Here is a 15,688-nt window from a genome sequence, read left to right as displayed (position 1 = left end):
GGACAGGTGTAAAAATTCCCACCACCATCCATCCAGAAATGCTTTGTCAAAAGAGGTTTACATTTTTCTACCTTGAGGCAGAAGTGAACATCTAATTTTCTCATCCCCTCTACCTACCCCCAAACAAACAGCAACATCCGGTAGAATGAAATAATTAGCCTTGAAAACATCTGAAAATAGAACTAATTTATTGAATTTCCCTCCCCAAACAATCCTGGTTTGCTGCAAGTTTCCATGTAAAGAAAAATATACAGATTTGAGAGAGATATTCCCTGCCAAGCCAAGAAAAAAAATCAAGACATTTGTTTATAGGCAACATTATATCTGCACAAATCTGACAGGAAACTAAAACAATAAAATAGGAGAAACACTCCATCATCCATAACTTAACATAAATAAGCACAAAAACCAAAAAAAAAACAGGAGAGATTACTGGTTAGTCTGCAACAGCTGGTATAGGTGTATACACAGGTGAAGGAAACAATCTCTTGCACAGCTGGGAGAATGAAGCTGTTCAGTAACCTCTTTGGAGCAAATGTTATGAAGTGCCATTAGAACTAACCAGAAATGCAGAGTCAGCTTTAACCATGATTTGTTTCTAGAAACTGCCCATCCCTTGGCAATCAGCACCTGGGAACGATGGTGGACCAGTGTTGTTCCTGAGCATGGAACCTTGAAATTGTACAATCAGAGAGAATGTCCTAATTCAACAGGCAGGCTTGCACACACCTGCCAGATCAGGAGCTCATGCATACAATTTGGTGCATTCAGAACCTTGATTGTTTCATTTTTGAGTGAGTGGGAACATGTCTAAGAGTTAGAAATCTGCTGAGAGTGCAGGGAAAATAAATGTTAGCAGTGTTTAGGAACGCAGGCCAGTATGCAGGCAGACCGAACACAGCAACATGGTTGTTGGCTTGTCTCCATCTCCCCAGGTACTGGACCTGCTCATTCTTTAGAAATTTGAGCTTTGTGCAGCCCGTTTGTAGGAACCCCCTGAGGATTTGCCTGCCCACCAACTACTTTTCCACTAGAAAGAGCTAGAAACAGTCAATGTAATGCAAACTTTGCTGTCCCAAAATGAACTCACCCACCTTCATGGAAAGCCCGACACTGAACAGTCACAAACTATAGGAAGTCTTATACAAAACTTAGCAACTCCCACATTAGCTTTATTTAAGTTTATTAAAGTTCATGAGTTTTGCGACTTGTCTTACTAACAGATGCTTTTAAGGGGCAGCTAGATAAACACACAAGGAAGAAAGGAATTGAAGGATATGATAGGATGAGATGAAAGGGGAATGGAAGGACATTGGTGCATAAACACTGGCATGGACCAGTTTCAATGCTGTTACATTCCATGTAATTCTACGTAATCCCATAAATTGCAGCAGGGATTTTAACTTGTGCTCCACTCAGTCTTATACCAGCCTGCTAGCAGTGAAGGCTGTGCAATGCATCAGGCAGGAAGAGGATGTGGGAAAGCAGAACTCCAACTTGGGATTGCATTGCCAATTCCTGCTTGACATGGTCCAGCTCAGTTTCCTCTCCCAGACAGTCAGAACCAGTTTCCCCTGTCGGAGCTGATCTAAATAAATAAGTCACTTCAAGTTAATTGAGGGTTCCTGTGAATCATAAAATTGCCTTCGGGCAAGGAAAAAAAATGCAGTTTGTGTAAAATTTAAAATAGCAGCAGCAGAGGGAGCCCAAGTCCGATTAAAAAGGTCCCTGCAATGAACTGTTCAGGTGAAGCTGCTTTCTTTAAACTGCAGCACTACAGACAGCTCAGGATTATCAGAAACCATCCCATCCCATCCCTGACAATCACATTCTGACCACCAGGATCAGAATCAGGGGCTGAAGGACTGAGCACTTGGTGCAATGCGTCTTAGTCAATAACTAAGAGAACACTTGAAATTAGCTTCACAATTAAAATTGCAAATTTACACTCAAGAAAGATGTTTCCCTGTAGATAAATTGATAATGGTTATGACTTCAAATCTATTCACTTAAGTTATCTTTATACACAGACACTAATGAAGGGAAGGTTATGCATCTTGGAAATGCTACACACTTAACATGGAGTAAGCTAACACAAGACAATGGAAAACTGCAGCGACTCCTGACCCAAGACTAGTCGTCATTTCTTGACATCACTGGAAACTAATAAGTGGTGAAATCAGCTGGAGGATGATTATATTTGTTAACTTCTGCCTGTCACAAGTCTCCTTTCTTGCTAGTTACCTGTTAGTCTTGGCAAAGTGGGAGGAGGAGCTGAATCTTGACATCCAGAACCTCAGATACCTGAAAATGGCAGAGTGTCTCGGATGATTATTGCATCACAACCCAACATGCCATGCAGAAGTGGCAGGGCCAGTGAGACTATAATAATGGCTCTTAGTCAATACTGGAGCGTAGGTGCATCAACAGCCAATGTACATGGAGTTGTAGCCTCTATCTGGAGTACGAATAACATGAGCTGCAGCCAAAAGCCAGTTCCTAAAAATCTCCACACTATCCACTGTCAATCAGAATGGTCACAGAATGCAGGGTTCATTCAACATCAGCACTAGAACCAAGTCATCTTCAGAGGTGTGGGATGGGAGAAATCAAGTCAGCCATGCAACCAAAACCAGAGAACATCCCACCAAATCCGTGCACATATCCTGCTGGACTCAGCATCCTTTCGTTATAAATGAACCTCTCCTCCATCTTACCTCATCTCCATTCCCAATCAAGAAACTGGAGATTACCAACAGGAAACACTTCATTTTGGAAACCAAGCTTTTTTTTCTGCATCCTCTGGATCACTATCATGTTACAGCCCTGAGCTAGTTAGTTTGATATCACACAGTTTATGATCAAAAGTATAAAAGGTTTTCACTCTGCAAAGCAACAATTCCTCCCTGCATTATTTGAATAATAACCGCAGATTGAACTGCATTCAGATTGCCTGGTTTCTGTGATGAACCTGGAAGCTGTCTGAACACCTACTTTCGTTCGTAGAGTGCCTCTTCCATTAGAGATGTTAATCCATTTATTTTGCCCTCTATTAAAACAGCAGCGCTTTTCGACTTGAATGAGGTTAGTATTCAGACAGATCAGACTCCAATTGCCAGGATATAAAATCAGGAAGGAAAAATGCAACTGCCAAGCATTCTTGCTATTGAGTTTCCTTTGTAAGTTTCTAAAATCTGCACTAACCAAGTGAAGAAACTAACTGATTGCTGCATTAGAGCTAATCTAGTCTAGAAATCCATCCACGGCACCTCCCCCCACAACTCTAAACCCAATATAGCACATTTCAAAGACACATTGTGACACAAATCCTTATCTTAAATATTGAATGGGGCAGGGAATCTGAGGGCTGCTTCACACTTGTAGATCCCCATGTGGTGACAACCTGGTCATAGCAGGGGCAAGGGTCCCTGCATACACAAAAATAAAGGAAAGCTGACAAAGTCAGGATTTACAGGCACACACCACACAGTGGCCTAGCAGCGGATTACCTGATGCACCTAGAATCCATAAAAAGGAGAGCTGCACTCACGGTCAACACATTTGGTACACAAATGGGGAACTTGAGACAGCCACTACCTCCCCAATAAATCACAGCACACTGAGTAAAGGAGAGAGGGGAAACAGTACAGTCTCCCGCAACACAAAGATCTCCAAATTTCAGCCGTAACTAACTGGGGAAAGCGAAGGACAGCCTATAATGCTCCTTGACATCACCAATTTATAGTGTCATTGAGAAAAGCCTAGGAATAGGCTCTCTTCCCCCACTCACCCCCAGCTAATGCCTCTTCCTTCCCCTTTCCACACAACCCCCTCACCACCAGAAAATACCTGGTGTTGGGAAGAATGCTAAAGGAGGAAGGCGACAACAAATAAATTCATCATTCTTAGTACATCACACATTGTAATTCCAGCGACCACATGGTCTTCTGTTCACAGTATTCCTGTCTTGTTCTTTGATAAGTTAAATAACCTGTACCTTAGCAGCACCATGCATTCGCAAGCATCCAGCAGCTTTAGGTCTCAAGTCCCAATGGTCAGTTATCCTGTCTCAGACAGGCTGAACTGAGGGGTCATGGAAGGGGGGCCTAGCTGACAGGCAAATATGGCAACAATCACCTGGGCCCCCACCTCAATTCGAGTTCTGAAACAGCCTCCTCCTAACTAAGCGAAAGGAGTTAAACAGGTATTTCTGCTCAGCTGCCCCTCGGTGTGTGTGGAGTGCAAGGCAATGAACAAAAATTAAAAACACTCCTTAGTCCCCAAATGATCAGACTGTATAACAGAAATAAAACTAAACTTGCAAGGCTTGACTTCTGCACTTAATAAATAGAGCCATCGGGGCAAGGACTCCAAGTAGATTGCCTCTTCAAACCCTGCTAGAGATTTAGCACTTGGCAAAAATGAATCCCTGCGGAGCAAGGTCATACTCAGGATGGCAGGCCCAAGACTCTCATAGCAGCACAGTGCCTCTGAAAGGAAATACTCTTCCCACAACTGTACTTTATCCAAGCCACCTCTATCAGTTACTTTTACCATCTAGATTTCAAAATGTCTGCAGCCGATTTATTTAGAAGTTAAAACTTTTAAATAAAAAATTGCCTGTGAACAAACGCCCTTAGTTCACACATCAAGTCCTTAGATTTTAAAAAAAAAGGGAAATATTCAAGTAACAACTGAACACATAGCTTCTGGTTTATGTATGTAAACTGTGGAGGAGTGGGAATTATTTTTAATCCTCATTTGTTTTGCTGAGTAGTTTGTTACCCACAACCAGGGTGTCTCGATTAGAGAGAGAGAGAAAATTTCCTTTCAGTTGCTACATCCAGAACTCTTTCACCCCTCCCTCTAAGCAGGCACATAAGCGTACACACCTATTCTTCCCAAGGGACACAACAGGAGCGCAAAGACACTTATTGATTCTCAAGCTGTGGTCAAAAGCAAACTACCAACTCAATACATAAAGCTCTGTCACCGACCCTCCTGGGATACTGTTCCATCCTAACTGACCTGCAGCTGTCAGATTTGCGAGATATTTTCAAATACAAGAAGGTGCGAATTGTCAGTTGTCTATTTGTAAAAGTCAGCGGCAGCTTTCTGGAGGCGCTGCCTCTCGCTGAGTTCCTTTCTTTAGTTCAGTTCAAAGCCAGACACCAGGGCTGGCCATGGATTTCACTTCTTCTTATTGTTCTTCTTCTTGTCTGATTTTCCTTGCTGAGAGATTAGGGCCCGAGGCATAACCAGCACACTGCCATCGTTTGTGTACTGGAGGGAGTACTGGCTTGGACAGTAAGGCCTTCCCTCCTCGTCCCTCAGGCGGTCAAAGACCTGCTGGTAAAGCTCCTGCAGTTTCTGCTTCATCTGGCGCAAGGACTTGACAAATTCCACTTTCTCCTTTAGCAGCCTGGCCTTCTGCTTCTTCAGGTGATCCACATCATGATCCAGGTTCAGAATGGTGTCTAGCTTCCTCTTACGGCAGTTCTGGGCTGCTAGTTTGTTTTTCCCACGGCGCCTAATGTCACGGATGAGGGTCAGCTGGGCTTCAGTGAGCTGATACTTGGACAGGAGCTCGTTAAACTCGTCGACTGGTGAGTTGATGATCTTGTCATTGGAGAATGGGATCTTTAGTGCCCTGGCCCTGCGCTCATCCCGGCCCAGATGTATATCCATGCGACTGGAATGGGTTTCCTTTATTACTGCTTTCTTTCCAGGGCTGGGGTGATATTGTTGACTGGAGACAGAAGCCCCAGGGGGCAGGTTGTAAGTATGGTTGTGGTTGACTTGATCCAAGTAAGGCAGCGAGTGGAAATAGCTGGGATTCTGGTAACTCATTCGGCAGAACTTGCTGTACTCTGGCTGATAGCCTCCCACTGCACCCTCCCTCTCGGGCTCTTCGGAGTCCGCAGCTTCCGAATCAGTGCTATATCCAACTGCCCCTTCCTGGTAGAAAGAGGAGGAGGAAGAGGATGAGGATTCAGAGCTGCTCGGAGAAGCAGGGCTGTGGCTTGAATCAAGAGAGAGGCCAGAATCAGAGTCCAGCTCCTCCTCAATCTGCGAGGCTACCATCGGACCAAAACCTTCTTCCATGGCCAGGTCCATCAAGCTGATCTCATCAAACATTGCCTCATCCAGTAGGCTAGATAGAGGGTCAGGCAAGCTGGAGCCAGAAGTCTCATTGCTGGTTCCATTAATCTGAGGAGGGAAAAACATCCCTGTGAAGTTGGTGGAACCAAAGGTGGCATCAAAGTTGGTGGAATTGGTGGATGCCAGTCGCTGGAGTCTGGGACTGCTTTCCACAGAAGGGTTCTCCAAATTTGGATTAAAGAATGATGGGAAGTCCTGGCTACATGGAGGCAGAGTGGCATCGTGGAGACTTACATCTTGATTGATTGCTGTGGCTGGAGTTTGGTTGTAGTTTGTGGGCACATCAGCACTGCCATTTCCAGAGTCATTATTGTATGATGATGTTACACTGTTGGTCACTTCCATATCCTGCAAATGAGGATCAAAATATGATTAAAAATGTTGGCCACACATACTTCTAGGGCATACACTGCTAAGGAGCACAACCTCAGAAACTTGTTATCATGCCTCTATCATCCATGCTCAATAGCTGGTGTGCAACTGCAAAATAGTTGATATAAGCCAGAGAACAAATGAAGAATGAACTCGGACACTTGTTCTTTCAGTTAAAACCAAAATACTGTGGATGCTAGAAATTGGAAATAAAAACAGAAAATGCTGGAAAATCTCAGCAAGTCTGGGGAGCGAGAAACAGAGTTAATGTTTCAAATCCATGTGACTCTTGTTCAGAGCTAAAGATAAGTAGAAATGTGTTGGATTTTATACTGTTTAAGAGGAGGTGGAGCAAAATAGAAGGTCAGGGATAGGTGGGAACTAAGGGGAAATTTGATAAAGATGTTATGGACACAGGACAAAGGGAGTGTTAAAGACTAAAGAAGGTGCTGATAGTAGCATAAAGGTAAGACAGCATAACGTATCAATAGCAGAACAAGGGTCAGCGCTTTGTGAAAGCACAACATAAAAACAAGTGACAGGTGGCCCTGTTTGGAGGATGGAGGTGGGTTAGGGGAAAAAGGATAAGTTAAAAAATGAATAAAAATAAAATAATTGGATTAAAAGGGGGGGTAAAAATGGAGGAGATAGTTCATGGTCTGAAGTTGTTGAACTCAATGTCAAGTCCTGAAGGCTGTAAAGTACTTAATCGGAAGATGAGGTGCTGTTCCTCCAGCTTGTATTGGGCTTCACTGGAACATTGCAGCAGGCCAAGGACGAACACGCGGGCATCAGAGCAGGATGGTGAGATGAAATGGCAAGCGACAGAAAGATCTGGGTCATGCTTGCAGACAGACAGATGGTGTTCCACAAAGTGGTCACCCAGTCTGCATTTAGTCTCCCCAAAGTAGAGACCGCATTGGGAGCAGCGAATAAAGTGGACCAAATTGAAGGAGGTGCAAGTAAAGTGCTGCTTCACCTGAAAGGATTGTTTGGGATCTTGGATGGTGAAGAGGGAGAAGATAAAGAGGCAAGTGTTGCACCTTCTGTAATTGCATGGCAACATGCCATGGGAAGGGGATGAGGAATTGGGGGTGATGGAGTAGTAGACTGGGGAGGGGAATGGTTCTTACGGAATGCTGACTGGGGCGGGGGGGGGGGGGGGTTTGTGAGGAGAAGATGTATTTGACGGTGACATCATGCTGGAGTTGGGGGAAATAGCAGAGGATGATCCTTTGAATGTGGAGGCTGATGGGGTGAAGAATGAGGACCAGGGGGACCCTATTATGGTTTTGGGAGGGAGGGGAAGAGATGCAGGAGATGAGGTGCTGTTCCTCCAGTTTGCATTGGGCTTCACTGGAACTTTTTGCTTCACTGAGGGTTCCCCTCCACTGTGGTTGACAGGGCCCTCAACTGTGTCCGGCCCATTTCATGTTCCAATTAGGCACTTTACAGCCTTCCGGACTTAACACCGAGTCCAACAACTTGAGGCCATGAACTCATTCCTCCATCTTTACTCCCTTTTTTAATCTACTTTTTAATGTTTTTAAAATCCTTTTTTCCCCAACCCACCCCCACCCACAGGGCCACCTGTCACTGGTTTCTATGTTGTGTTTTCACAGATCGCTGACCCTTGTTCTGCTATTAACACATTCTGCTATCTTCTATCAGCATCTCCTTTAGGCTTTAACACTACCATTAACACTCCCTTTGTCCAGGACTTTTGTCAAATTTCTACTTAGCTCCCACCTATCCCTGACCTCCTATTTTGCTCCATCCACTCCAGCCTCTCAAACAGTATAAAATCCATCATATTTCTACTTCTCTTTAGCTCTGAAGAATCATACTGAATTGAAACGTTAACTCTGTTTCTCTCTCCACAGATGCTGCCAGACGTGCTGAGTTTTCTGTTTTTCAGTTTCCAATCACAGAATCTTAATGGCACAGAATAAGGCCATTCAGCCCATCGTGTCTGCATTGTGTCTCAATCCTTGTGGAAGAAGCATTCAACTTTAGCCCAGCACCTCCTCCTAATGAACAGGTCCTATCAAACTATACTGCATTGCATCCAACAGGAAGACCCGATGCAAGTTTAACTAGCCGCTCCACTCCTGAAGGCACTGACTCATGTTTTAGCATGGCTCCACAAGTATTTGGGTGCCTTCCATTACCTTGCCAAATGACCATCCCTTCTGTACAAACCTAGACAGTGTGTGTTGACAGGCTATTTGATTATAACCTTTAAATCCAACCTGTCCTCACATGACACAGACTATATCTAGATATTTCTCAGAAGCAGAAACTCCCTAGTCCAAGGAGCACAGAGTGCAGTATAGCACTCATATTGCATCAGCCAACTTAGTACAAACATTCCTGGCTGTGCCTCACTCGGTAGCCCATTTTATCCAAAAGGCTATAGCAGTTCATTGCTTGTTTACCTAAGGCAGTGTATGCAATCTGGTGAGGGTTGAATTGTACCTCGGGTTTTTTGCATCAGACAGGAATGTTAATTAGGAAAACCCACCCTGAACACCAACCAAAATACCTGCACACATCGACACAGAGCAAAACAAACCATGCACACAGTTCAGAACATGCTCACCTGTAGCTCCATGAGGGACAAGAGGTCCTGCCACTGTTGTTCTAAGTCTAAAGGAGTCTCTGGCCTCAAGAGAGGTGGAAGAAGGGTCATCTGTGAGCCTGCAGTCAGGCTGTCGCTGGTGCTGGGCAGAGCATTGTCTAAAGCCTCATTCAGCACTGAGGATACCGCTGCTGGAAACTGATAACAGAAGACATGAAATTCAGTCTTGTGCCGTGCCCCATCAACGTATCTCAGGTTGTTCCTATACAAGCAAGTGTACACAGAGTGTGACGCTTGCCTTGATGGGGTTGGGGTGGGGGGAGATGCTGGATAGGAAGACATTAATTACATTACTCAACGATTTGCTACGTTCACCACAGCAGCGAGTGTCTGCACCTCAGGAACTGAGGTTCACAGTCACGGTCAACTTAGCATCATATTGAATTGCAGAGACAACCACCTTTAGCCTTGTGACTAGTGTATAGTGTGAGGATTAAAGCTATGTTTTGCTAGGGATCATTTCCGTAGCGATCGTTCCCTCTGTGACACCCTGGTCCACTCCTCCATCACCCCCTACTCCTCAACCCCCTCCCACTGCACCTTCCCATGCAACCGCAGAAGATGCAACACCTACCCCTTTACTTCCCCTCTTCTCACCGTCCAAGGGCCCAAACACTCCTTTCAAGTGAAGCAGCATTTCACTTGCACTTCCCTCAACTTAGTCTACTGCATTTGTTGCTCCCAATGCGGTTTCCTCTACATTGGAGAGACCAAACGCAGACTGGGTGACCGCTTTGCAGAACACCTTCGGTCTGTCTGCAAGCATTACCCAGAACTCCCTGTCGCTTGCCATTTCAACACTCCACCCTGCTCTCATGCCCACATGTTTGTCCTTGGCTTGCTGCATTGTTCCAGTGAAGCTCAACGCAAACTGGAGGAACAGCACCTCATCTTCCGACTAGGCACTTTACAGTCTTCCGGACTGAATATTGAGTTCAACAATTTTAGATCATGAACTTTCTCCTCCATCCCCACCCCCTTTCCGTTTCTTCCCCCTCTTTGTTTTTTCCAATAATTTATATAGATTTTCCTTTTCCCACCTATTTCCATTATTTTTAAATGTATTTCCATCCATTGTTTTAACTCTACCTTTTAGCCTTTTTAGTATTCCTTTACCCCACCTCACCCCCGCTAGAGCTATCTGTACCTTGTTTGTCCTTTCTATCCTTAATTAGCACATTCCTTTAGATAATATCATCACCTTCAACACTTCTTTGTCCTTTTGTCTGTGACATCTTTTGGTTATCTCCACCTATCACTGGCTTCTTGTACCAACAACCCCCCCCACCCCGCCCCGAAACCAGCTTATATTTCACCCCTTTCCTATTTTTACTTAGTTCTATTGAAGAGTCATGAGGACTCGAAATGTCAACTGTGCTATTCTACACCGATGCTGCCAGACCTGCTGAGTTTTTCCAGGTATTTATGTTTCTGTTTTTGCTATGTTTTGCTTGATACAATTTACAATGATTACTCCCTCAGTGAAAGGGAGATATAGCGTCACAGTGCCAAATTAGATGAAGCACATTAGACCCACTAAAATTCGTGAACACACACACAAACAAACAATGAAGTGTGTTATATACATCCTGACAGGAATACAAGACTAACCTGCAGAATCCAAATAGTTGGAAGCCACTTGCTAGCAATGAACAAGGATGACCCCAGCTACTCCATATCATTTTATCCATCTAGGGGTTTTTGCCTCAATTATCCTAACTGAAAATTGGTTTTGTGTGTTCATCACACTGGCAAACTTCTTGGTGCCAGACCTTATACCCTCCCCCGTCCCTTCCATACCGACCAGTGACTCTGATCCCACCGTTCACACCCATCTCTCCCAACCCTGGAATTCACCCTCAATGACTACCATGGTTTAGCTTAAAGCAGCATTCTAAATTTGCCTTTCTCATACTGTTAGTAGGTACCAGATAACCCATCCACCTCCTAACGCCAATGAACAGCTCAAGTTTCTTTCAAATTTTCCTTATTAATCAACCTTCTGATACCTAGCTCCAGTTTCTGGCTCTTACCTCCAAGCTCTAATCTCTGGTCTCAATCACAGACCACTCCTTCCAAAAACCATATACATCCTACACGAGGAGATCTAGACCCAGAGATGGCAGCTTTATAGTTACTGCCAGGAATCCACAATAAAAATTCAAATTGAACCTGGGTGGAGTATTTACGGCATAATGGTTTTTGGTTCTACGTTAAATCCAGACATGGCGTTGTCACGATTCACTGACTCGCTTACCTCAGAATCCTCCCCAAAAGAAAATGTTTCATCCAGAAGCCTCAAGCACTCCTCGAAGGAAGGTGCCGTCTGCTCCGCCAACTCCGGCACCTGACAAAACAACACCAGATCTGATTAGCTTCAGCCAACAGAAAGGTCAGAACTGCCTTTCAATAAGAAACATATGCGCACACAAACCGCAAGTAAAGTGTGTCTGGGAGACAATCATAAAACCACACAGCAGCCAAACTATCAACTTCAAGGCTAAGCTTAAAGATCTAATTTTAAGGCAAAAAGCTATATAAACAAGGAAATGTCGACGTCAATATGGACCGCTAGAAAACTTTCCTTAAAGATCTCTTAAAAAAACAAGAGGTGTATACCTGTGTTTCTGTATTAGTGACACTGTATTAGTGTAAACAGTGTAGGTAGGAACAGGAAGTTGCAATGCACATTGATAAATGAACTGAGTAGGCAAAACTATGGCAGATGAAAAGTTTGATGCCGACAAGTGCGACTATGTTGAAAGGGTTAGAAATGGGTGAAAGAAGATTTGCGTGGACCATAAATGTTAGCATGTACTGGGGGGGGGGGGGTGGTAAATGGCCATTTCCGTGCTGTAAATGTTACACAAGCGTGAGATCATCCACAAAGGACTGATGATAGATAAATTGGAGAATTTTATAAATGTTGAGCAGCTAGGAACTGTAGAGGAAGCTGCTTTAAAAAAAAAAAAATGCATTCATCCCTTTGTAATGTGTTTTTTTTCTAAATGTTTATGCTGGATCTAACATTTGGGAATAGTGCAAACTCGAAGTCTCAAAAAGTTTTAATCAATCTCATTTTATTTGAGGGGTTGAATGGCCTCCTCTTCCTATGTTCCTTGCTGTGTGCAAAATGGCTGCCACATTTGCATTTCAATGTGATTAACCACAAGTTTGCCAGAGGTGGAAGAAAGTTATATAAATGCTACATTTTTTTGTACATTAGGAAAATAGTCAACAGGAGCATAAAGCAACCAATGTTAAATGCCAGAATATACCCACAGGCACAACAACGAGTTTTGTGCATTTATGCAACTTTTAAAAAGCACAGTTGCTAATCATTTTAGCATATTGTATTTATTAACACAGAAAAACATGTTACCATGAAAAGGTGCTTATATACTACGTAAGTGGGGGATATGGTGGCATAGTGGTAATGTCACTGGACTAGTAATCTAGAGGCCCAGGCTAATTCTCTAGAGACATGGTTTCAAACCCCACCATGGCAGCTGATGGAATTTAAATTCAATTTTTAAAAATCTGGAATTAAAAGCCAGTCTTAGTAACTGTGACCACGAGAACTATGTTGGTTTTTAGGGGGAAAGAAATCTGCTGTCTTTACCTGGTCTGGCCTACGTGTGACTCCAGATCTACAACAATGTGATTGAATTTCAACTGCCCTCTGAAATGACCTAGTAAGCCACACAGTTCAAGGGTAATTAGGGATAGGCAACAAATACAGTCCATGCCAGCGATACCCACATGCAAAGGATTTTTTAAAAAAGCTACACTCCTATTATATCAGAGGAGAGTCCAGCTCATTAAAAGTGTAACACAAATACTAAGGAAGATATTGCATACCTTTGGTTGACAAAAACTGTTAATCTCAGATTAAAATTAACCCATCAACTGTCATTTGCAGAAGAGAACTCCAAACTTTTATCATTCTTTGATCGCAAGTGTTTCCGAATTTCACTTCTGAAAGGTCTGGGTCTAACATTTAGGCTATGTTCCCTAGTCCTAAACTTGCCAACCCTTTCCATCTGCCCCATCTGTTCCCGCTAATATTTTTTAAACTTATCAAATCACCCTTAATTTCCTAAACTCTAAGGAATACAATCCCAATTTGTGTAATCTCTCCTACAATAAAATCTTTTAGCTGTTAAAAAAGTACCTTGGAAACTGTCCGTTTTTCACCAGCTTGTTTGCCAACAATTTTTTTGTCTGAAGTTGTAGAAAAAAGTCAAGTTTCTTTCTAAATTAAGGTGAACAAGTAGTCTACTGGTTAACAAAGTAATATTCGCATTGATAAAAACAGGTCTTGAGGAATATTTCTTTTTTAAAATTTCTTCACAGTTTTCACCAATTTAATCTTTGGAACCCTGGTATCATTCTGGTAAAACTGCATTGTACTCCCTCAAAGGCCAATGTGTTCCTAAGGTGTTCCTTAAATAAAAACACTTCCTTTTCCCTCCCCAGACTGGCTCATCATACAGCACGAATCAAAACAGCAATGAATTTCTGGTCTATGTTGTTCAGTGCTACACTGATGGTACCTTATACTATTAGGGCAGGCAAGTAGCAATGCAGTTGTACAAAGTTATAAAATTAATGATTAAAGACATCTGTATTGTAGATACTGAGGCAGTATATTCAATTTCCATAGCAGTCAGTCCTGAGGCTATCCCTATACCCTTCTCCAGAGAGATTACAAGTTCCAATCATTAAATATTACTAAACCACCAGACTACTGTTTAGAATTTTCTTTACACTCAACATTTGGAATGATTTATAAAACAACTTAACAGGCACATCTTTCCACACTGACTGCTGCTTCTACTTGATCCCTCCCACACAAAGTCCTCACCCAAACTTAGAATGCAGGAGGGAACCTTGAGAAGACATGTTCAACACTGTAGCAAGTACAATATTTGCATTTAAAGTCATGAAATTAGAAATGGCTGGAAGAATGATATCCTGGTTCTTAAACTCCTACCACAACAGCTACAGTTTGTCATCTTCAAACAACTTAAAATGCCCTGAGACTCATTCAGATCAGGTATGAGAAGCTTTCCGGAGTAACATTTGGTACGAACAACCTGACCGTTCAGTCCTCCTCCCCCATTATAGCCTAGTAGGATAGTATTGCATTTGCTTTAAATCATTCAACAATGGGATCAATTACAAAGTTGCCTTGTACATTGAAGTTAGCCAGTGTGGTAGAAGGGGTTAAATCTATGATTTAAAAGATGGTTTTGCGACTGTCATGATCTTAGGACATCCCAAAGTGCTTTACATTTTTAAATAATGTAGGAAACACAGCAACCAATTTGCACATAGTAGAGTCCTAAAAACAGCAAGGTGATGACCAGATTTTAGGTGTTGCTTAAGGAGACTGGTGAGAATTTGCCTATTATTCTTCGAAAAAGTGCAATGGGATCTTTTACTTGAGAAACAGACAGAGCCCTGGTTTAATGTCTCATTTGAAAGATGGCACCTTCAACATTTCAGCACTCCCTAGATTTTGTACTCAAGTCTCCGGAGTGGGACTTGTTGAGCTCACACCTTCTTAGTTAGAGGTGAGAATGCTACCTGCTGAGCCACTGCTAACAGCTATCGTTTTCTACTGATCTCAGCATTCACCACAGCAAAAGGCATCCTCACAGAGGAACTGGTTTAGGGAAAAATCATCAATTTTCCTAAATCAGAACTATAACTCCCATCTACAATCAGATTTATAGGCTGAAACAGTAAAACAAGTACACAATTGGATTGTTTGGCTTAGTGACTGTGCAATCAGGTAATCCAACATTCCATTTTCTGAACCAAGGCCCTTCCTTTTTTTTAAGTCTATGAAGGACAAACATGGATGGAATTTCAGTTTGCACCTTGCCACAGAGCCTCTTTGAAGCTCCCTTTTTATTTAGCTTGATGGAGAGAGGCCAAATGCAGTGAAATTTTAATGCAAACAGTTCGAGACATGTTCTGATCATTCCATTTTAATGCCTCTCAGTGATCCAACCTTTGGGAGTGATAGAATGCAGATTAAAATGAAGCTTTCAATATATATGCTTTACTTAGTTAAGCAAAAATATTGGGACAAGATGAATGTAAAAACATGTTACCAGATCCCTACACCTGGCCAGTCACGCTGCCTAGTAATGTTGTCTAGACTGTGACTGTGTCTGGTAGAGCTTAAATCTTGTAACTGAGTATTGCAACTTGAAGCTGTTCAGGAAATACCCAAATCACGGAAAAGGCAAATTTTGGTAGTAGATGCTGAACTTGAGTTACATCGAGACACTGTAGGAGCTGGGATCATTCTTAAGGGGATATATAATAGGTGTTAAAAATAATGATGGAGTTTGATAAAGTAAAGAGAGTTTCCGCTGGCAGGAGGGTCAGGAAGCAAGGTGTAGATTTAGATCAATTGGTACATAAACCGCAAGGGAAATGAGCACCAAATTATGATGATTTTGAATGTATTGCCTAAAAGGTCAAAGACGACAGATT

General features: G+C 42.7%; 1 protein-coding gene across 4 annotated transcripts in view; it reads right to left on the bottom strand.

The window, feature by feature from the left end:
• Positions 1-171: 171 nt before the first annotated feature.
• nfe2l1b (nuclear factor, erythroid 2-like 1b) overlaps positions 172-15,688 on the bottom strand; it is a 36,605-nt gene continuing 21,088 nt past the window's right edge. For 2 of the 4 annotated variants that reach the window (XM_041173216.1, XM_041173218.1), the window contains 3 exons: positions 11,433-11,522; positions 9,137-9,313; positions 172-6,510 (listed from right to left, as the gene is read on the bottom strand). In XM_041173216.1, coding sequence (XP_041029150.1) covers positions 5,191-6,510; positions 9,137-9,313; positions 11,433-11,522 — 1,587 coding nt within the window. In that variant the 3' untranslated portion in view covers positions 172-5,190. The remainder of the gene's footprint in view (positions 6,511-9,136; positions 9,314-11,432; positions 11,523-15,688) is intronic. The other 2 variants (XM_041173217.1, XM_041173219.1) reach the window with 1 other exon arrangement.

Source organism: Carcharodon carcharias, chromosome 23 (assembly GCF_017639515.1).
Source record: "Carcharodon carcharias isolate sCarCar2 chromosome 23, sCarCar2.pri, whole genome shotgun sequence".
NCBI classification, from domain to species: domain Eukaryota; kingdom Metazoa; phylum Chordata; class Chondrichthyes; order Lamniformes; family Lamnidae; genus Carcharodon; species Carcharodon carcharias.
The sequence above is the reverse complement of the archived record's forward strand: the minus strand, read 5'-3'. Positions and strand labels throughout refer to the sequence as shown.